General features: G+C 45.9%; 1 protein-coding gene across 2 annotated transcripts in view; it reads left to right on the top strand.

Annotated features, from left to right (window-relative positions):
- Positions 1-474: 474 nt before the first annotated feature.
- Positions 475-23,472, top strand: part of NKAIN4 (sodium/potassium transporting ATPase interacting 4) — a 217,547-nt gene continuing 194,549 nt past the window's right edge. Inside the window, exon 1 of one of the 2 annotated variants that reach the window (XM_058174290.1) lies at positions 475-878. In XM_058174290.1, coding sequence (XP_058030273.1) covers positions 825-878 — 54 coding nt within the window. In that variant the 5' untranslated portion in view covers positions 475-824. The remainder of the gene's footprint in view (positions 879-23,472) is intronic. The other variant, XM_058174289.1, reaches the window with a different exon arrangement.

Raw genomic sequence — 23,472 nt, 5'->3', positions numbered from 1 at the left:
GCTGATCGGGAGGAAATGGGGATTTTGCAGTACCTTCCCCTGGAGTGTGGTGGGAATGGAGATTTTACAGTATCCTTCCCCCAGGAGTGGAGAGGGAACGGAGATTTTACAGTATCTTTCCCCTGGAGTGGGGTGGGAATGGAGATTTTACAATATCCTTCCCCTGGAGTGTGAAGGGAATAAAGATTTTAACAGTATCCTTACCCTGCCACGCCCACCAAGCCACGCCCACCAAGCCACACCCAAAGAACGGGTAGTAAAAAAATTTGAAACCCCACCTCTGGTTAGGTGCATTAAGTGGCTAAGACGCTGAGCTTGTCCATCAGGAAGGTCGCCAGTTGGACGGTTCAAACCCCTCGTACAGGTCTCTTTTTCCTGAGCAGGAGGAGCTTTGACTAGATGACCTCCAAGGTTCCCTTCCGTTCCTAATCTCTTCTCTCGGGCGGGAGGCCCACCTGTAGCCGGCGTCGCCCTTTTAAGAAGCGCTCGCCCACCTACCCACCCCTCCCTTCCCTCCCTCCCTTTTCATCCGAGGCAGAGTTTGCGAGCGGAGCTCTTTCCCTAAAGCGTCACCAGCAGCAGCTGTTTAGCGGAGCGCAGCGCAGCGCAGCCCCGGCTGTTCCCTGGGAAGAAGACAGCCAGGAGGGGGGAAAAAAAAGAGCCCAGAGTCTCGCTGCGGCCGCCGTTCCTCCGGTTCTTTTCCCCCTTCTCTTTCCCCAGCCGAGCCGAACGCCGGAGCCGAGCGATGGTGGCGGCTCTTTCGGGCTCAGCTCGGTGAAATCCGCGCGGGTCGGTCGGTCGGTCCCCTCTTCCAAGAAGCCAAGATGGGATGTTGTACCGGGCGCTGCACTTTGATCTTCCTCTGCACTTTACAGCTGGTAAGCCTGGCCGTCTGCCTCTCCGGGAAGGGAATCCAGATGCCTCCGGTAATGCTCCTGGGGCAGCGCGTTCCGCAGGCGCGCGGGGACTACAATTCCCATCATCGGACGACCGGGATTTGAACCCGTGTCTTATATACGGTTTGGGCGAGGCTTTCTCGAGTCCGTCCCAACTCCACCCCCCATCTCTTTTGTCGCCGAGTTGTGCCCGCCGTGGGACTCTCTCGTGGTTTGGGGGGTTCACACGACACCCCGAAAGGGTCTACTCGCAGTTGCAACGCGCCATTGGTCCTTAAACGAGTCTGGCGGGTGGGGGTAGGGAGGAGAAGCTGGGTTCCCGAGTCCGTCCGTCCCCTCTCTTTGTCGCCGAGTTGTGCCCGCCGTGGGACTCTCTCGTGGTTGGGGGGGGGGTTTCACACGACACCCCGAAAGGGTCTACTCGCAGTTGCAACGCGCCATTGGTCCTTAAACGAGTCTGGCGGGTGGGGGTAGGGAGGAGAAGCTGGGTTCCCGAGTCCGTCCGTCCCCTCTCTTTGTCGCCGAGTTGTGCCCGCCGTGGGACTCTCTCGTGGTTGGGGGGGGGTTTCACGCGACACCCCGAAAGGGTCTACTCGCAGTTGCAACGCGCCATTGGTCCTTAAACGAGTCTGGCGGGTGGGGGTAGGGAGGAGAAGCTGGGTTCCCGAGTCCGTCCGTCCCCCATCTCTTTGTCGCCGAGTTGTGCCCGCCGTGGGACTCTCTCGTGGTTTGGGGGGGGGGGGTTCACACGACACCCCGAAAGGGTCTACTCGCAGTTGCAACGCGCCATTGGTCCTTAAACGAGTCTGGCGGGTGTGTGTGTGTGTGCGGGAAGCTGGGTTTGTATCGCGCCTGAATTCTCTCCCCCTTTTAACCGACTCATTGCGGTTCATATTAAGCTTAAATTCAGCGTATCGTGTGAACGCGGCCGGTTGGTCCTTTTGCAAAGCGTGTGGTGCGAATAGGAGCGCTGGAAGGGTAGCCCAGGTGGGAGTTTGACTTTTTTTCCCCCGTTTTGGGAGCCTTTGAGATTTTCGGGTGTCCCAAAAGGTGCTTTTTTCAGGAGGCATCTGGACTTTCTTGTTTTTTTTTTCTTTTGAAAAGAAGCTTCTTGGGTGAGAAGCCAAAGATCTTCAAAAGAAAAAGAAAAACAAAGAAAGTCCAGTTGTCACCTGAAAAAGCATCTTTTGGGACAACCTGTGACCTGGATGACTTGATTTTGGATGCATCAATCCTATTTTTATTTTTTAATTTTTTTTAAACTGACCTGCTCCCTTAGACTTGGGATGGGAGAAAAGTCTCTCCTTTTCTCTCTATTCTGTGAATGAAAGGTTGAAACCAAAACGCACCAACTCCCTAAATGCCTTGAAATTGGCTTGCGCATCCAAAAGTGATCCAAAAAAACTTGAGGATTATCTTTAAAAAAAAAAAACAATGCTAGTGTTCCAATTTAGTTAGAGGAAACAGATGGAAATCAAATCGATCGAACTGTTCACCAGCTGTGTGTTTTCCTTTGGGGGAAGTGAACTGTGGAATAGCCATCCACCCACAGGCTGGGGGTGTTCCAAACTTGGGGTACACAGCTTTGCCTTAGAAAGGAGTTGGGTGGTTAAGAAATGTTTCAAGTGGAATTGTTTTTTTAAGGGTTTCCAAAGTACAGGTAACCCTCGACTTAAATCAGTTCATTTACTGACCGTTTGACGTTACAACAGTACTTTAAAACCCCTGATTTATGACTGTTTTTCAGACTTATGACCATTGCGGAACCTCACAGTCACACAAACCAAATTCAAACGCTTGGCAACTGACTCGTGTTTATGACGGTTGCAGTGTCCCGGGGTCACGTGATCCCCTTTTGCGACCTTCTGACAAGCAAAATCTATTGGGGAATTCACTCAACGACTGCAATCGTTCGCTTAACAACCGTGGCAAGAAAGGTCGTAAAACGGGGCAAAACTCCCTTAATTGTCTCGCTTAGCCAGCAGTAATTTGGGACTGAATTGTGACCGTTAAGTCACTTGTGGTCGTAAGTACTTTTGAGGATCCTTTTCCAGGTCAGCAAAATAGTTAGCCTCAAAGCATGTTCCTTGCATCACCCATCTTTTTTCCAGTTGATTTTGTAAGGTTGGAACTGGAGAGATTCCTTAACGATGGCTGCAAATCCATAGCTTGTCCAGACGGGATTGGGGAAAAGGGAGGGATTGTAGCTTGCAAACAAACATGGTGTTTGTTCTCCCACGCAATTCAATGTGAACTTAGCCCCCAGTCAATCGTGGTTTCTGCCAACCGAAACCCAGTTATAAAATTCTGGCATTGCATTTTCCATTCGTTCGTCTTTCCTGTTAATTATTTTTTTTTTAAAAAAATCTTTGGGTTAATGGGGAGGGGGGGAACCCTCAACCCTACCGGTAGAGTTCATAACACCCTTTAGAAACTTTCAAAGAGGGGTCAACTTCTTCTCCCTAGATATACCGGCTGTGCCAAAATATTCCAGCCACCTTTTCATTCGGGCTCATTTTGCATTCGCCTCCAGTAGCTCCCCGAGAAGGATAATTTGGACTCTCCATTGTTAAGGGAAAAGCTTTGTGCCTCTGGTGCAAATCGGAAAGCAAATCAATTGATTGCGGGCAAATTAATACCCTGCCCTCAAAGAAAGCAAAATGCAGACAGCCAAACAAAGGACACGAAGTTGCCAAATTTATTCCCACACACACACCCCACTCTTTTTTTTCAAATACATAGAGCCAACCAAATCATTGCTTACTTTTTTTTCTACCTATCTTATTGTTATTACATATATGGGGATATTTTGAAGGTGTTTTAACTGTTTTTTTAAAGTAAAGAAAACCTCTCTCTCTCCCCCCCTTCTTTTTTCTCTCTCTCTCTTCCTCCCTTTCTCTCTCTCTTCCTCTCTTCTCTTGCTTTCTCTCTCTTCTTTTCCCCCTCTCCCTCTCTGTTTCTTTCTCCTTTTCCTCTGTCTTTCCCTCTTTCTTTCCCCTCCCCCTTTTCGTCCCTTACTCTCTCTCTTTCTCTCTCTTCCTCTCTTCTCTTGCTTTCTCTCTCTTCTTTCTCTCTCTCCTTTCTCTCTCTCTGTTTCTTTCTCCTTGTCCTCTTCTTTCCCTCTCTTCTTTCCCTCCCCTCCCCTTCCTCCCTTACTCTTACTCTTACTCTTTCTCTCTCTTTCTCTTTCTCTCTTTTCATTTCTCTTTCTCTCTTTCTCTCTCTCTTTCTGTGTCTCCTCTCTCTCTCTCTCTCTCTCTCTTTCTCTCTCTCTCTGTTTCTTTCTCTCTCTCTCTGTCTTTCCTTCTTTCTCTTTTGCTATCTCTCTGTCTCTCTCTCCCTCTTTCTCCTTTCTCTCTTCCTTCCTTTCTCTCTCTTTCTCTCTCTCTTCTTTCTCTCTCCTTTCTCTCTCTCTCTCTCTGTTTCTTTCTCTCCTCCTCTGTCTTTCCCTCTTTCTCTTTTGCTCTTCCTCTTTTGCTATCTCTCTCCCCCTCTTTCTCTGCCTCTCTTTCTCACCCTCATGCTGGGGGCAGAAATACGAATCTTGTTCCCCTTTTGTCTTGGAAAAGGACAGGCTTAATTATTCAATTTGATTGGACTTTTTTTTTTAAAAAAAAATTCTTTGGGGTTTTGTGTTTTCAAACCCAGGCGGTCCTTTTTTCTGTCAATGCCCTGCAAACTGTTGGACTTGGACTTTCATTTGCATTCCCGGGGAATAGCTAAAATGGGATTTTGCCAAGGGTCATAATTTATCCTGAGTAATGTATAAAACTCCATTGAGTGTGTTAAATTTTTTTTTATTTTTTTTTTGCTGCTAGATTGTACAACGTGCGCTTGGCCAAACGGCCTGGGATCTCGGCCAGCTACAAACAACTTAAACACACACATACACACACAGAGAGAGAGAGAGAGAGAGAGAGAGAGAAAGAGAAAGACATACACACAACATTAGGGATTGGAAACGCAGGGCAGTGGATGCTTGTCTGAAGAGGGTCTGAACGGCAGATTTCTGCAAAAAAAAAAAAAAAAGGGGGAAGAAAGGATTTTCTCTCCCTTTAGGCGTTCTTCCTACTTGGTGACCAGGAAGGAACAAAGATTTGGCTGTTTTTCAATTGTAGTTGAGTCTGGTGGCCAGAGGGTCTTTTGCCTCTGTCCATTTCTGGTGGGAATCAGGATCTTTCCCTTTTTAAAAGGGCAACGTCTGCTCGCCTTTCTTTGGGAAATCTCTCATCCAGAAAGGGGGGGGGGGGGAGGAATGAGGGGGTGGGGGGGAATATGAAACTTTGATTTTGGTTTTTGTTGTTGATTTGTGGTTCTAGAAACGGCCGGTATACATTTTATTTATTTATTTTGTCAAGCATGTATAACGTAACAGATATGAGTACAGACTTGATTATTATGAATACAGGAAATGGATACGAATAAGACGGTAGACACGTTGGTGCTCTTATGGACCTCTTAGGAAGGGGTTGAGGTCAGGGTGAAATCCAGCAGGTCCTGACAGGTTCCGGTAGAACCGGTAGCGGAAATTTTAAGCAGTTCGGAGAACCGGTAGCGGAAATTTTGAGTAGTTCGGAGAACTGGCAAATACCACCTCTGGCTGGCCCCAGCGTGGGGTGGGAATGGAGATTTTGCAATATCCTTCCCCCAAGACTGGGGAGGGAATGGGGATTTTGCAGTGTCCTTCCCTGGAGTGGGGTGGAATGGAGATTTTGCACTATCCTTCCCTGCCACGCCCACCAAGCCACGCCCAAGTCACACCACACCCACCAAGCCACGCCCACAGAGCTGGTAGTAAAAAATTGGATTCCACCATTGGGTGAGGTGCATGGTAGACCATCTAAGGTTTAAGTTTTGGGGTTTGGGAAGAAACTACAGAGTCAGGTAGTACATTCCAGGCATTGACCGTTCTGTTGCTGAAGTCATATCTCTCTCTTCTTTCTCTCTCTCCTTTCTCTCTCTCTGTTTCTTTCTCCTTGTCCTCTTCTTTCCTCTCTTCTCTTTCCCTCCCCTCCCCCTTCCTCCCTTACTCTTACTCTTACTCTTTCTCTCTCTTCTCTTTCTCTCTTTTCATTTCTCTTTCTCTCTTTTTCTCTCTCTCTTTCTGTGTCTCCTCTCCTCTCTTCTCTCTCCTTTCTCTCTCTTTTCTCTCTCTCTCTGTTTCTTTCTCTCTCTCCTCTGTCTTTCCTTCTTTCTCTTTTGCTATCTCTCTCTGTCTCTCTCTCCCTCTTTTTCTCCTTTCTCTCTCTTCCTTCCTTTCTCTCTCTTCCTCTCTTCTCTTGCTTTCTCTCTCTCCTTTCTCTCTCTCTCTCTCTCTGTTTCTTTCTCTCCCTCCTCTGTCTTTCCCTCTTTCTCTTTTGCTCTTCCTCTTTTGCTATCTCTCTCCCCCTCTTTCTCTGCCTCTCTTTCTCACCCTCATGCTGGGGGGGGGGGGCAGAAATACGAATCTTGTTCCCCTTTTGTCTTGGAAAAGGACAGGCTTAATTATTCAATTTGATTGGACTTTTTTTTTTAAAAAAAAATTCTTTGGGGTTTTGTGTTTTCAAACCCAGGCGGTCCTTTTTTCTGTCAATGCCCTGCAAACTGTTGGACTTGGACTTTCATTTGCATTCCCGGGGAATAGCTAAAATGGGATTTTGCCAAGGGTCATAATTTATCCTGAGTAATGTATAAAACTCCATTGAGTGTGTTAAATTTTTTTTTATTTTTTTTTTGCTGCTAGATTGTACAACGTGCGCTTGGCCAAACGGCCTGGGATCTCGGCCAGCTACAAACAACTTAAACACACACATACACACACAGAGAGAGAGAGAGAGAGAGAGAGAGAGAAAGAGAAAGACATACACACAACATTAGGGATTGGAAACGCAGGGCAGTGGATGCTTGTCTGAAGAGGGTCTGGAACGGCAGATTTCTGCAAAAAAAAAAAAGGGGGGGGGGGGGGAAGAAAGGATTTTCTCTCCCTTTAGGCGTTCTTCCTACTTGGTGACCAGGAAGGAACAAAGATTTGGCTGTTTTTCAATTGTAGTTGAGTCTGGTGGCCAGAGGGTCTTTTGCCTCTGTCCATTTCTGGTGGGAATCAGGATCTTTCCCTTTTTAAAAGGGCAACGTCTGCTCGCCTTTCTTTGGGAAATCTCTCATCCAGAAAGTGGGGGGTGGGGAGAAATAAGGTGGTGGGGGGGAATATGAAACTTTGATTTTGGTTTTTGTTGTTGATTTGTGGTTCTAGAAACGGCCGGTATACATTTTATTTATTTATTTTGTCAAGCATGTATAACGTAACAGATATGAGTACAGACTTGATTATTATGAATACAGGAAATGGATACGAATAAGACGGTAGACACGTTGGTGCTCTTATGGACCTCTTAGGAAGGGGTTGAGGTCAGGGGTGAAATCCAGCAGGTTCTGACAGGTTCCGGTAGAACCGGTAGCGGAAATTTTAAGCAGTTCGGAGAACCGGTAGCGGAAATTTTGAGTAGTTCGGAGAACTGGCAAATACCACCTCTGGCTGGCCCCAGCGTGGGGTGGGAATGGAGATTTTGCAATATCCTTCCCCCAAGACTGGGGAGGGAATGGGGATTTTGCAGTGTCCTTCCCCTGGAGTGGGGTGGGAATGGAGATTTTGCACTATCCTTCCCCTGCCACGCCCACCAAGCCACGCCCAAGTCACACCACACCCACCAAGCCACGCCCACAGAGCTGGTAGTAAAAAAAAATTGGATTCCACCATTGGGTGAGGTGCATGGTAGACCATCTAAGGTTTAAGTTTTGGGGGTTTGGGGAAGAAACTACAGAGTCAGGTAGTACATTCCAGGCATTGACCGTTCTGTTGCTGAAGTCATATCTTCTGCAATCGAGTTTGAAGCGGTTTACCTTGAATTTGTATCTATTGTGTGCTTGTGTATTATTGTGGTTGAAGCTGAAGTAGTCATTGACAGGTAGGACATTGTAGCAGATAATTTTGTGCACTATGCTTAGGTCAGACCGAAGGCAGCATAGTTCTAAGTTGTCTAAGCCCAACATTTGGAGTCTGGTGGCATAAGGTATTTTGTTGCGAGCAGAGGAGTGGAGGACTCTTCTTGTGAAATAACTCTGGACTCTCTCGATTGTATTAATGTCTGATATGCAGTGCGGGTTCCAGACAGATGAGCTGTATTAGAGAATTGGTCTAGCAAAGGTTTTGTATGCTCAACTTATAAGTCCTCAACTTACAACCACAACAGAATGCTAATTCTGCTGACTGCCAGCAGTTTGGCAGTTCGAGTCTTACCAGGCTCAAGGTTGACTCAGCCTTCCATCCTTCTGAGGTCGGTAAAACAAGGACCCAAATGGATGGGTGGGGGGCATAGGCCGACTCTGTAAACCGCTTACAGAGGGCTCGAAAGCCCTGTGAAATGGTATATACGTCTAAGTCAGGGGTGAAATCCAGCCGGTTCTGAGTGGTGCTGGAGAATTGATAGCGGAAATTTTGAGTAGTTCGGAGAATTGGCAAATGCCACCTCTGGCTGGTCCCAGAGTGGGGTGGGAATGAGGATTTTGCAGTATTTTCCCCCTGGAGTGGGGTGGGAATGGAGATTTTGCAATAGCCTTCCCCCAGGAGTGGGATAGGAATGGAGATTTTGCAATAGCCTTCCTCCAGGAGTGAGGAGGGAATGGAGATTTTGCAGTATCCTTCCCCTGCCACGCTCACCAAGCCACACCACACCACACCATGCCCACCAAGCCACGGCCACAGAACTGGTAGTAAAAAAAAATTGGATTTCATCACTGGTCTAAGTGCTATTGCTATGGCTATTGTAAATTGAGGATAACCTGTAACTTCAAAACTATAGGCTTTTAAGAAAGGACGTAAGTGAATTTTCATCTGCATATAAAATTTGAGAAAAAGAAGGAATTGTAAACCATATAAAGCAGCGGCCACCAACTGGTGGTCCATGAGAAAATTTTGGTGGTCCGCAGAAAAATTATTTGGAATTTTTATATTGCACTAAATCAGGGGTCCTCAAACTATAGCTCCTGGACTGGATACGTGCAATGAACCGTTGTGTTGTTGCAGAGAGTCTCTGCCTTTGGGGTCTTGTTGTGTGGGTCGGAGGGGGCGCAGAAATTCTGACTTGGGGTCTGTTTCAGCCTCCTGGTGTGGGGATTTGGGTGAAGGCTGAAGGGAAGTGCCACTGGTAGTGAAGAGCCGGAAGACCTTGTTCCAATGGGACTGTATCATAGCCTGGAATTGGCTGACCATCTCAGCCCGCTGAGCTTCCAGGCACCTGTACCTGGCCTTGCTCTCCCGCAGGTCTTCCCTCTGCTTGGAAAGCTATGCTCCTAGTCCTCAGTGAGATGCTTCTGCTGAGCCTCCTTCTCGGTCAGATCCAATTTGAACTGAGCTGTTTTGCCAACTCTCTCTCATGGTGGCTGCTTAGTTCCAACAACTGCTTCCTGTTGGGGCCCTAAGGAGCCCGAGCAGGGAGGCATGGAGTGGCTGGGAGGGAGGGGTGAGTAGAGACCATCAAGACACCCCTTGATGTGAGTGATACCGAGTTGGCCATGCCCACCCAGTCACAGGACCACCTAGCCACGCCCACCCAGCCGGTCATTAAGCAGATCATATTAGTGGTCCACGGGATTTAAAATTATGAATTTAGTGATCCCTGAAGTCCGAAAGGTTGGTGACCCCTGATATAAAGATGGGAGGAAGGGAAAGAGCTTACAAGTATTGTCCTAATCCATATTTTGCCTAAGTCCGCTTTACTAAATAAACTACAATGGGCTGCGTTTATGTAAATAAACATACTAAGCCTTAGTATGTTAAAGAACAAACAGACAAACAAAAAAAACCCCCAAAATCCACAGTGACTGGGTGGATCCCGGTCGATATCAAACTAATCCTATCTTGGCTTGACATCAGGTGTCAATTATTGCTGGCAGAGCGGTGCGTTTGCTTAAACGCAAATGCATTTCATTAAAGAAACACGCCTTTTAGACCAATAACACTTCACTCCACAAGAATGAAGGACCCTCGACATTTCCCATTATAGGAAATGAGGCTTGAACTATTTCAAAAAAGAAAGAAAGAAAGAAAGAAAGAAGGAAGGGAAAGAGAGAGGGAGAGAGAGAAAGAAAGAAAGAGAAAGAAAGAAAGAGAGCGAGAGGGGGAGAGAGAGAAAGGAAGGAAGGAAGGAAGGAAGGAAAGAAAGAAAGAAGGAAGGAAGGGAAAGAGAGAGGGAGAGAGAGAGAGAAAGAAAGAGAAAGAAAGAAAGAAAGAAAGAGGGAGAGGGGGAGAGACAGGAAGGAACGAAGGAAGGAAAGAAAGAAAGAAAGAAGGAAGGAAGGGAAAGAGAGAGGGAGAGAGAGAGAGAAAGAAAGAAAGAAAAAGAAAGAAAGAAAGAGAAAGAAAGAAGGAAGGGAAAGAGAGAGGGAGAGAGAGAGAGAAAGAAAGAAAGAAAGAGAGGGAGAGGGGGAGAGAGAGAAAGAAAGGAAGGAAGGAAGGAAAGAAAGAAAGAAAAAGAAAGAAAGAAAGAAAGAAAGGGAAGGGAAAGAGAGAGGGAGAGAGAGAGAGAAAGAGAGGGAGAGGGGGAGAGAGAGAAAGGAAGGAAGGAAGGAAAGAAAGAAAGAAAGAAAGAAGGCAAGCAAGCTGGGGCCAGGGCATTGTTTTGTATTATAGTTGCTCTTTGTCTCCTCAATAGCTATAACTCAATCATTTGATTTAGTGCTCATGGGTGATTCCCCCTCCTCCTTTCCCAATCCCCCAGTAATTGTTGTAGCAGGTTGGGGGGGGGCGTTTTTTGACAAGCGTGAGAGGTCCTTGGTATCCAAGATACTAGACCAAGAACTTCAGGAATGCCTTTTCTTTAAAAAAAATGGAAAAAGAAAAAAAAATGTCTATGTGTATTGGGGGGCAGACAAATTGTTTTGAAATCTCAGTCTGCTTCTCTTTCTGAAGCTGCCATCAGTGTAGAAATCTGGTCCCTTGCTTTATCTTAATGGGGGAAAAAGGCACCCCGAAAACTCTAGAAAGAGTGCAGAGTGTCAGGATTCCAAGTAACACCCTCAACAAAAGAAAACTCTGAGGACTGAGTTTCCTCAAAGTTACTTATGGATATATCTAGTCTAGTGAAAAGAAGGACTAGGGGTGACAGGATAGCAGTCTTCCAATATCTGGAAGGGGCTGCCACAAAGAAGAGGGAGCCGAGCTATTCTCCAAAGCACCTGAAGGCAAGACAAGAAACAACAGATGGAAACTTAGCAAGGAGAGAAGGAACCTAGAACTAAGGAGAGATTTCTTGAGGATTAGAACAGTCAATCAGACTCGAGAAGTTGTGGGTGCTCCAACACGGGAGGTTTTTAAGAACCATTTGTCTTCAATGGTTACAGGGTTTCCTTCCTGAGCAGGGGGTTGGACTAGAAGACCTCTAAGTCCCCCTTCCAACTCTGTTATTCGATTATTCTAAATAATTTGTTCAACGCCTGGGTTTGAATGCTTCTCCTTCTCCAACCCCGTCAAACTATTTACTAAATCTGCACTACTATCAATCTTCTCATTGTTCCCATCACCCGTCTCCTTCCACTTATGACTGTAACTTTGTTGCTTGTATCCTTACGATTTATGCTGATATTGTTTCCTGATTGCTTATTTGTAGCCTATGACTATCATTAAGTGTTGTATCATGTAGTCCTCAACGGAACTACATCCACATGGAGGGAAGTATGCAGTGGAGTACCCCAAGGCTCTGTTTTAGGCCCAGTACTCTTCAACATCTTCATCAATGACTTGGACGAGGGGATAGATGGGGAACTCATCAAATTTGCAGATGACACCAAACTGGCAGGAATAGCCAACACTCCAGAAGATAGGCTCAAGATACAGAAGGATCTTGACAGACTTGAACATTGGGCACTAGCTAACAAAATGAAATTCAATGGTGAAAAAAGTAATTTTCTACATTTAGGCAAGAAAAACAAAACGCACAATACAGTATATGTGGTACTTCGCTCAATAGTAGTAACTGTGAGAAGGATATTGGAGTCCTAGTGGACAACCATTTAAATATGAGCCAGCAGTGTGCAGCCACTGCCAAAAAAGCCACAGTTCTAGACTGCATAAACAGAGGGACAGAATCAAGATCACGTGAAGTGTTAATAACACTTTATAATGCCTTGGTAAGGCCACACTTAGAATATTGCATATAGTTTTGGTCTCTGGATTCTGGAAAGATTGCAGAGAAGAGCAACAAAGATGATTAGGGGACTGGAGGCTAAAACATATGAAGAACAGTTGCAGGAACTGGGTATGTCTAGTTTGATGAAAAGAAGGACTAGGGGAGACATGATAGCAGTGTTCCAATATCTCAGGGGCTGCCACAAAGAAGAGGGAGTCGGGCTGTTCTCCAAAGCACCTGAGGGTAGAACAAGAAGCAATGGGTGGAAACTGATCAAAGAAAGAAGCAACTTAGAACTAAGGAGAAATTTCCTGACAGTTAGAACAATTAATAAGTGGAACGACTTGCCTTCAGAAGTTGTGAATGCTCCAACACTGGAAAAAAAATTAAGTGTTAAATTTGTACCCTGTGACTATCATTAAGGGTTGTAAGTGTTGTACCTTGATGAAGGTATCTTTTCTTTTATGTACACTGAGAGCATATACACCAAGACAAATTCCTTGTGTGTCCACTCACACTTGGCCAATAAAGAATTCTATTCTGTTCTATTTCACCACTCCCCATCTTCCGAGCGAGATCATAAGCATTTTGGCCCTCTCCCAGGGAGTTCCTGGCTACAGTTTGGACATTCCCGCCCTCCAGACCCCGAGGCTTGGCCTGCAGCCTTCTCCAACTTGTTCTCCTTCCAGATGTAGTCCACTCAGGAACACTGTAGTTGTACGGATCGAGCACATCTGGAGGCCACCTGGCTGGAGATGTTTCCCTCTGTCATTTTCCAGTCCCTCCGGCAATTGTGTGACATCATGTGTCAGGATGACAATAGAAAGTTGCGATGGTGCCCAATGATTGATTTGAGAAAGGGAAGGTTGTTCCATTCCAAGCGCATACATAGATTACAGTGAGGGTGAAGGTTCTTTGTTTGCCACCATATTTATCACGCATGGAATACTTCCAAGACTGGTGTCACAGAGAAGAGTGAATGGGGGGCGGGGTGGGGAGGAAGGTCAACCTATTCGCCAAACCACCTGAAGGCAGGACAAGAAATAATGGCTGGAAATGGATCAGAAAGAGATGCAACCTAGAATTAAGGAGAAATTTCCTGACAGTAAGAGCAATTCATCAGCGGAACGGCCTGCCTCTAGACGTTTTGTGGGCTCCATCACTGGATGGTTTAAGGAAGAGATTGGACAGCCATTAGTCTGAAATTTATAGGGTCTCCTGCTTGAGTAGGGAGTTGGACTAGAACAGGGGTCACCAACCTTGGTCCCTTTAAGACTTGCGGACTTCAACTCCCAGAGTTCCTCAGCCAGTTTTGCTGGCTGACGGACTCTGGGAGTTGAAGTCTACAAGTCTTAAAGGGACCAAGGTTGGAGACCCCCGGACTAGAAGACCTCCAAGGTCTCTTCCAACTTGGTTATTTTGCTGTCACAGTTCAACTTTTCTCTAGTAACAAGAGTCAAATCTTCTGGAGGCAAGGCGTTTTGTCAAAGAGTTACCGACTCAAAGTGTCGTGTCCCACTCCTCCGCTGACGGCCGGGTCGGGGAAGTCCGAATCAGGCGTGCCTCTGCAGCTCTGCCAAAGTCTTAGCAAAGTTCTCAAGGCAGGCAGGAGACCAGAAAGGGACTTCAGCAAGATAAGGTAGACTTTGCCTGACTCAGAGAATGCCAGAAAGCAGATCCTTTATATAGGCCATGGGGTGTGGCTCCATGACTCAGCACTTATCCAGGCCTGCCCCTCCCTTCCTTCTGTTGATGCCGCCTATCAATTCTTCTGAAGCGAGGGTCACTCCAGTCGGCAGCTGTTGGTAATTGACCTTCCTCAGGCTCACATGCTGTGGGGGAGGGGGAGGGGTCTAGTTGCTCCGTTTGCCTGGGCATGGAGCCAGAGCTGGGGTCTGGGGGCACTTCTTTTTCCTCAGCCTGTCTGGGCATGGAGCCAGGGCTGGGGCCGGGAGGCATGCTAGGACATTCCTCAGCGTTCAGAAGCAGATAAGACGGACCTGGCTGCGGGGAAAGCGGACGAGGCACAATACAAAGCTGCTGGGTGCAGCAGTGGGATTCTACCAGTTCGGATTGGTTCGGGCGAACCGGTAGCTCCGACGATCAGCTGGGAACGAACCGGTTCGCTCCTACGATCAGGTCAGCCCGCCCGCTTCCGCGCTTTCCTTACCTTTATCTTCTCAGCTGATTAGCGCAGCAGAGCGGATTGCCACACCTCAGCTGTGTTACTCCCAAGTGGTAACACAGAAGGTTAGTATTTGTAAAACTGTGCACGAGCACACAGTGTGCATTAAGCGCATGCATGCAAAGTGCGCAATCACCGAACCGGTTGTTAAACCGGCAGCATCCCACCACTGGCTGGGTGGCATTGCCTAATGGTTAAGGCATGTTCCTTGAAAGACAAAAGAGATGAGGGTCTCCCCCACCTCTCCCACACTCTCTCTCACACACACACACACACACACACATCTCTTTCTTTTTTTTTTTTATTTGCATTTATATCCCGCCCTTCTCCAAAGACTCAGGGTGGCTTACATTGTGTTAAGCAATAGTCTTCATCCATTTGTATATTATATACAAAGTCAACTTATTGCCCCCAACAATCTGGGTCCTCATTTTACCTACCTTATAAAGGATGGAAGGCTGAGTCAACCTTGGGCCTGGTGGGACTTGAACTTGCAGTAATTGCAAGCAGCTGTGTTAATAACAGACTGCATTAGTCTGTTGAGCCACCAGAGGCCCTTGGCAGAAGATCTGGAGGGTATCCGTCCTGTTATAAGTTCGTAAATTTAAAATTGCATAAATTAGAGCATGAAGTACGATGTAGTGATGGAGAGATGTGGTCTAAAGCAGGTCTCCAAAATTGGCAACTTTAAGACTTGTGGACTTCCAGCTCTCAGAATTCCTCAGCCAGCCATGCAAGTTGCCAACTTTGGAGACCCCTCCTTTAAAGAGATAAGATCAAGCCTCTTTTGAGTGGTATTTGATTTCTAGACACCGCAGATAGTCCTTGACTTAGGAACGGTTGCTTAGCGAACATTCAAAGTTATGACAGACCTACCTTGGGGCTAAAGATGATCCAGTTCTGAAGGTCCAACCGTCAAGCCCCCTCTGTGGTCATGTGACTGGACATTGGGTGCTTGGTAACACGGCTACGTTTGGAACATAGAACACACAATAACAGGATCAATCCGGAGAGAGTTTGTTCTGTCCTCCTCGCCTCAGTCTGAGCGATGACTTAATTAGCCGGCAACTATCAGCTTCTGGCAGCAAACTAGCGAGCGTCTGCCAAGTGTCTCTGTTATCTCGCTTGATGCCGATGAGTCAACCAGGAACAAACAGTACTTCAGTTCTAGTTAAGGAGTTGATTTGCTTGCCACGAAGGGGTATAGCAGCCCTTGCTGCTTTTATATCCTGTGGGGTGTGGCTCCATGACTCAGCACTTCCTAGGCCTGCCCCACCCTTGCTTTTGTTGTTCCTGCCTCTCCTGCCTACAAAACCTAGGGTCCAGCCAGGCCTGATTGCCATCAGCCAGGTCTGGAGGCGTGGCCTTGGAGGGGAAAGAGTCAGGGGACGAAGGCCTCGTTATCTCCTCCACCTGGCCTGCCTCTGGCTCCTGGAGCTGAGCCAGGGAAGCCGGTGCTCCAGAGGTAAGTCCTGATGGCCCTTCCCCCTCACTTTCCGAGTCACTTTCTGGCAGGGAGCCCAGCTCGGGGGGTGCAGACACAACAGAGTTAGTCATTTGCATTCTTTTTAGAGAGTCATTGAGGCCACTTGGAGGTTTATCTGTGTCCAAGTAGCCTCAATGTCTCTCTACAAGAATGCAAATGACCAGCTGGCTGCAAGGAGTATCAATCCTTCCATTCCCCACCATCCAGTCAGAGCTGAAGAAGCTTCTTGGATGAGAAGTGAAACATCTTCAAAGAAAACAAAAGCACCTTTGGGACAACCATGACCTGGATGACTGAGAATCTCCATAGTCAGTCAAGTCAAGAACTACCCATAAATCAGCAATCAATTAGCGACTCTTCAAGTTACACCACAACTACCTTGGACTACTTAAAATCTGGAAGATAGAACAGAAAATGGAATAGAATAGAAAATAGAATGAAATAGAATAGAAAATAGAATAGAATAGAATAGAATAGAATAGAAAATAGAATGGAATAGAATAGAAAATAGAATAGAATAGAATAGAATAGAATAGAATAGAATAGAATAGAATAGAATAGAACAAATCCTGTAATCATGCAACTGCATTTTCCAATGGGTTCACCGAAACCCAGCACTTACTTCCGGTTTTCAGCAAAACCATGCCCAAAGCAAGCTGTTGGTTCACTTAATGACTGCAACATTTCCCTAACAATTATGGATTTACTTAATGACTGTGGTGATTTGCCTTAATGAGCACCACAAAAAAGGTAGTAAAATCGGATCTGTCACATGTCCGACTCGTTTTACAAATGTCATGATTTAGAATAGAATAGAATAGAATTTTATTGGCCAAGTGTGATTGGACACACAAGGAATTTGTCTTGGTGCATATGCTCTCAGTGTACATAAAAGAAAAGATACCTTCATCAAGGTACAACATTTACAACACAATTGATGGTCAATATATCAATATCAATCAATATAAATCATAAGGATTGCCAGCAACAAGTTATAGTCATACAATCATAAGTGGAAAGAGATTGGTGGTGGGAACTATGAAACGATTAATAGTAGTGCAGATTCAGTAAATAGTCTGACAGTGTTGAGGGAATTATTTGTTTAGCAGAGTGATGGCCTTCGGGAAAAAACTGTTCTTGTGTCTAGTTGTTCTGGTGTGCAGTGCTCTATAGCGTCGTTTTGAGGGTAGGAGTTGAAACAGTTTATGTCCAGGATGCGAGGGATCTGCAAATATTTTCACGGCCCTCTTCTTGATTCGTGCAGTATATAGGTCCTCAATGGAAGGCAGGTTGGTAGCAATTATTTTTTCTGCAGTTCTAATTATCCTCTGAAGTCTGTGTTTTTCTTGTTGGGTTGCAGAACCGAACCAGACAGTTATAGAGGTGCAAATGACAGACTCAATAATTCCTCTATAGAATTGGATCAGCAGCTCCTTGGGCAGTTTGAGCTTACTGAGTTGGCGCAGAAAGAACATTCTTTGTTGTTCTTTTTTAATGATGTTTTTGATGTTAGCTGTCCATTTGAGATCTTGCGATATGATAGAACCCAGAAATTTGAAGGTTTCTACTGTTGATACTGTGTTGTCAAGTATTGTGAGAGGTGGAAGTATGGAAGGGTTTCTCCTAAAGTCTACCACCATTTCTACGGTTTTGAGTGTGTTCAGTTCCAGATTGTTTTGGTTGCACCACAAGGCTAGTCGTTTGACCTCTTGTCTATATGCGGATTCGTCATTGTCTCGAATGAGACCAATCACTGTTGTGTCATCTGCGAACTTCAGTAGCTTAACAGATGGATCATTGGAGATGCAGTCATTGGTATACAGAGAGAAGAGAAGTGGGGAAAGCACACAGTCTTGGGGGGCCCCTGTGCTAATTGTACAGGTATTTGATGTGATCTTGCTTAGCTTCACCTGCTGCTTCCTGTTTGTTAGGAAGCTTGTGATCCACTTACAAGTCTGTTCCGGTACCCATTTATGCTGATGGGCAGGATCCATTCCAGTCGTAATTCAAGGACCATCTCATGGTGCAATGGATCTTGATTATCATCGCCCAATTTTCCAGAGAGATTTTGGATACATTGGACAAGTTTGCTATTCGGACTTCATCCTCATTTAACAGACTAAGGGTCCATTAAATCAAGACTTTACTGCAAATTACATCAGCTGGGACACATGACAAACATTTGGATTTAATGGACTTTTGGATTTCAGAAGCATCCTCTCCCTCACCTGCAAATGGTCCATTAATCTGATGTTTTACTTGTACTATAGCAGAACAGTTTCTCATTTTTGATATTTGCTGGCAGATCAAGATGGACTGTTTGCTAACTACCACTATTCAAAGCTCAGCCTGCAGTCCAAATACATTAAATCATTTCTCAGCAAACAGTGCAAAACATTTGCAAGCTTACATTTCCCAAGGCACAAGCACTCAGATAAGTAGATTGATTGTAGCATAAGATGTTCGTATGGAAGAATTTCTGCTATGTATTAAACATGAGCTCTATGTATGTCTGACAACCAATATTCATTATATCTATTTATTATCTGTCTGTCTCTCCGTCCATCCATCCATCGATCCTACCATCACAACTGTCTGTCTCTCTGTCTGTCTCTCATAATTATCTATCTATCTATCTATCTATCTATCTATCTATCTATCTATCTATCTATCTATCTATCTATCTGTCTATTTATCTATCATTATCTATCTATCTATCTATCTATCTATCTATCTTGCCTCTATCTATCTATCTATCTATCTATCTATCTATCTATCTATCTATCTATCTATCTATCTATCTATCTATCTATCATACCTCTATCTATCTATCTATCTATCTATCTATCTATCTATCTATCTATCTTACATCTATCTATCTATCTATCTATCTATCTATCTATCACACCTCTATCTATCTATCTTACCTCTATCTGTCTATCTATCTATCTATCTATCTATCTATCTATCTATCTATCTATCTATCTATCTATCTATCATACCTCTATCTATCTATCTATCTATCTATCTATCTATCTATCTATCTATCTATCTATCTATCTATCTATCTATCTATCATACCTCTATCCAGTGGTGGGATTCAAATAATTTAACAACTGATTCTCTGCCCTAATGACCAGCTGGGTAGGTGTGGCTTGGTGGTCATGTGACCATGTGGGCATGGCCAACTCAACATCACTTATGTCGATGAGGCGTTCCGCCTTAGCTGTTACAATGTAATAAGGGTTAACTGGAGAGGCAGTTTCTATAAGCAGGGCAATAAAGATTAGGCTAGAAATAACACCAGAATGTTTCCTTCCTGCCTTCCTTACAGGATTAGCCTTGTAAAGTGGAAAAAACAAAATAAAATTTCTTCCAACAACTGGTTCTCCGAACTGCTTAGAAAGTTAACAATCGGTTCTCCCGAATAGGTGCAAACTGGCTGAATGCCACCACTGCCTCTGTCTGTCTGTTTGTCTGTCTACCTATCTACATATCTGTCTGTCCATCATAATTATTTATCTATCTGTCTGTCCATCTATCACTTTGGCTTACATGCAAGTTTCATTTTGGACATTTCTGAATGACTTAAAATAGTAATAGATATTGGATATATATATAATAATGGATATTATTATCCATTAATAATAATGGATAAGCACAGTTGTGACGGGCTACTATTCAGGGGTAGCATTCCTGTGGCTATTTTTTTCACACCTGCTTTAATAAATGACTGTTTCCCTATGACTATCATTAAGTATCTTCTGATTCTTGGCGAATGTATCTTTTCTTTTATGTACACTCAGAGCATATGCACCAAAGACAAATTCCTTGTGTGTCCAATCACATTTGGCCAATAAAGAATTCTATTCTATTCTATTCTATTCTGTTCTGTTCTGTTCTGTTCTGTTCTGTTCTATTCTAAATGGCTAGATGCAATTTTTTTGTGGGCAGAAGAGTGATGTTCTCTGGGCAATGTTGAGTTCATAACATAACATAACATAACAACAGAGTTGGAACGGACCTTGGAGGCCTTCTAGTCCAACCCCCTGCCTAGGCAGGAAACCCTACACCATCTCAGTCAGATGGTTATCCAACATTTTCTTAAAAATTTCCAGTGTTGGAGCATTCACAACTTCTGGAGGCAAGTCGTTCCACTTATTAATTGTTCTAACTGTCAGGAAATTTCTCCTTAGTTCTAAGTTGCTTCTTTCCTTGATCAGTTTCCACCCATTGCTTCTTGTTCTACCCTCAGGTGCTTTGGAGAACAGCCCGACTCCCTCTTCTTTGTGGCAACCCCTGAGATATTGGAACACTGCTATCATGTCTCCCCTAGTCCTTCTTTTCATTAAACTAGACATACCCAGTTCCTGCAACCGTTCTTCATATGTTTTAGCCTCTAGTCCCCTAAATCATCTTTGTTGCTCTTCTCTGCACTCTTTCTAGAGTCTCAACATCTTTTTTACATCGTGGCGACCAAAACTGGATGCAATATTCCAAGTGTGGCCTTACCAAGGCATTATAAAGTATATCAGGTGGTTCACTTCTGACCGCATAAGAATTAACTTTCCTATAGATACATTTCATTTGAGTCATTTCCAGTGTGTTAGGCCAAAGGAACAGAGTTCTTGAACTGATGGACGGAGTTAGGAAGCTGTGGGTGCAACTTGGTGGCCACAGACAAAACTGGCTGGAACTGGGTGGAAACTGAAAGCCCCCGAGATGGATTCTTCACAGAACAGAGAAAAAAAACCTCCATCCAGTTCCTTCTCTTTCTAAAGATGCCAGAAGGATGTTAAGTGAGTTTTACCTACTTTTACGACCTTTCTTGCCACAGGCGTTAAATGAACCGCTGAAGTTCAGAGGTGGGTTTTACATAATTTCACCACCGGTTCACTGCACGCCGAAAATGCGAGCGCGCGTATGCACGCGTGTACTTCATTCTCACGCACGCCTTCCGCACGTGTGCTTTGCTTGCACGCACAGCTTGCACGCATGCGCACGGCTTAGAAAACATGGCTAAATGGGATGGCATAGCACTGGGGTGGGTAGGCGGGCCCACCCGCAGGTCGCCACTACCGGTTCGCCCGAACTGGTGCGAACTGGCTGAATACCCCCTCTGCTGCAGTTCTTAAGTTAGTAACACGGTTGTTAAGTGAATCTGGCTTCCCTATTGACTTTGTCAGAAGGTCGCAAAAGGGGAACCTGTGACCCCGGGATGCTGCATCCGTCATAAATAGGAGTCAGTTGCAAGCATCTGTTGTGCCTCGCCCGCCCTCCTCTCCGCAGCCGGGCCCCTCCCATCTCCTGCTATCTCAGCCAGAGACTGATAGTGAAGAAGAATGGCCTGGCATGCCTCCAGCCCCCAGCCCTGGCACCATGCCCGGACAGACTGAGCAAACAAACCTCCCTCCTATAGCATGTGAGCACGAAGCCAGCCATGAGCTAGAATTGCCGGCAGCTGAGCAGGAAGATGAAAAGTGGACAGATCCCCGCTTCTGGAGAATGGAGAGGCGACGTCAGCAAAAGGAAGGGAGGGGCAGGCCTGGATAAGTGCTGAGTCATGGAGCCACACCCCATGGCCTATATAAAGGATCTGCTTTTTGGCATTCGTCAGGCAAAGTCTTATCTGGTTGCTGAAGTCACACCTTGGATTCCTGCCTGCCCTGAGAACTCTGACAGGAATTTGGCAAAGCTGAAGAGGCTTCGTGGCCACACTTCATACAGACTTCCCAGACCCGGCTGTCAGAGGAGGAGTGGGACATGACAGCATCTGAATTTTGATTGTGTGTCGTGTCCCACTCCCACTCCGACGAACGAGTCAAGGAAGTCCATAACAAATTTGGCAACGAAGCCTCTGCAGCTTGCCAAGTTCCTTCAAGGTTTATCAGGGCAGGCAGGAGTCCAAGTTGTAACTTCAGCGATAGGGTCCGATATCAGCAAACTAGATAAGACTTTTCTTGACTCAAGGTTGGAATGCCAAAAGCAGGTCCTTTATATAGGCTGTGGGGTGTGGCTTCATGACTCAGCATTTATCCAGGCCTGCCCCATCCTTCCTTCTGCTGGCGTCGCCTCTCAGATCTCCGGAATCGAGGGTCCACCCACTATGAATTGTTTTCAGCTGGATCTGCTGTCAGCATCTGGGAAAGGGAGGGGTCAGAGGGAGTAGGCCTGGGTAATTCTACCACCTGGCTGGCTTCCTGCTCTGAAGGCTGAGCCAAAGGAACACACGCTGTATGAGTGAGGTTTATTGGGCTTCTCCTTTCACTCCTTGAATCCTCTCCAGGCATGGGGCCAGGGCCGGGGGCTGGAGTCATGACAGGCATTTCATCTTCATTATCAGACTCGGAGTCTTATAAAAGGCCTGGTTGGAGACGGGAGGGGCCTGGCTGCGGAGAGGAGGGAGGACGAGTCACAACATCGTGTGAGCATGGGAATGCTGCAACGGTCTCAAAAAAGTGTGAAAAAACGATCATAAAGTCACTTTTTTTCAGCGCCGTTGTGACTTCGAACGGTCACTAAACGAAGGGTTGTAAGTTGAGGACTGCCTGTGTTTTAACATAACTCCCCAGTTCTTAGCCAGGATGCTGCCACATGTCTTACAAAACTGCCCTGATTTTTCACACTGCATAAACCCTGCATAATGATGGTTTACCTTTCTGTTGTTGCATTCAGAAAGCGTGTTTGCGCGCCTGCACCCATAATGCAATGAGTGTGTGACCCCCCTCCTGCGCCCCGTCCCCCTGAGCATGCACACGTGACCCCTGCGCTCCCCGTGCATTGCACCCCCCACGCTGCCCCGCACCCTGTTTTGCGCCTTGTAGGCCTCCCTGCAGCCTCCTGGGAGCAAAATCGGGCAACAGGGGTCCACACGGTATCCCTTGCCTAGTATGCCTCCCTGCACTTATAACCCATAATGCAATGCATGCATGACTCCCCGCGGTCCCCCCTGCTCCCCCTGCATGTGCGCACGTTTCCTGCATGCGTCCCCCTTCCCCTGCCCCTGCGCAGCAGAGACCCGAAAATCAACTGGCCGGTGGGAGGCGCGCTTGCGAGGTGGAGCTGAGCTGGGATGACGGCTCACCTGCCCTCAAAGAGGGCTTTGCATGCTACCTGTGGCATGTGCCATAGGCTCTCCATCACGGAATTAGACGTTATTTTGCAAGAAAAAAAAAACTGTTAAGAGGGCTCACGAAGTGAGATTTCATTCCTTTTTAATACAGGACAGAAAAGAAGAAGTAGTAGAGGTGTTTTTCCCCCCCTCCCACCAGTTTCTATTTTACTTTTCAATCTCAAGAATTTTTTCTTTTTCTTTTTACAGTGATCATCCTATCCCAGTTCTGCATGACAAGGGGAAAATTAGAGGGCTGGGTGGGGAGAAGGTCGTGGGAAAACCAACGATTGGAAAGAAAAGTCAGGGTCGTGTGTGTGTGTTTTGTTTTGTTTTTGCCGCTCATGGCTGGAAAGGGAGAATTATTTAGACTTTTTCAGGGACTGCAGATATGCAAAGGATAGGACAGCTATATTAAACTGGGTGCTGTGGGAGCGAACAGGATAACAGGGTCCTGAGAATCTTTGGCAAAGAGGCTGTTCTGTTTTTCATTTTTTCTGTGTGAAAAAAACCAGCCACGTGGGCAAATGCTTTGGGGATTCTATCACAGAATTACTTCTTGCCTGCTGTTTCTTACACTTTCTGCATTTACAGCTGCCTCTGAATCAGAATAGAACTGGAAGGGACCTTGGAGG

Source organism: Ahaetulla prasina, chromosome 3 (genome assembly GCF_028640845.1).
Source record: "Ahaetulla prasina isolate Xishuangbanna chromosome 3, ASM2864084v1, whole genome shotgun sequence".
NCBI classification, from domain to species: domain Eukaryota; kingdom Metazoa; phylum Chordata; class Lepidosauria; order Squamata; family Colubridae; genus Ahaetulla; species Ahaetulla prasina.
The sequence above is the reverse complement of the archived record's forward strand: the minus strand, read 5'-3'. Positions and strand labels throughout refer to the sequence as shown.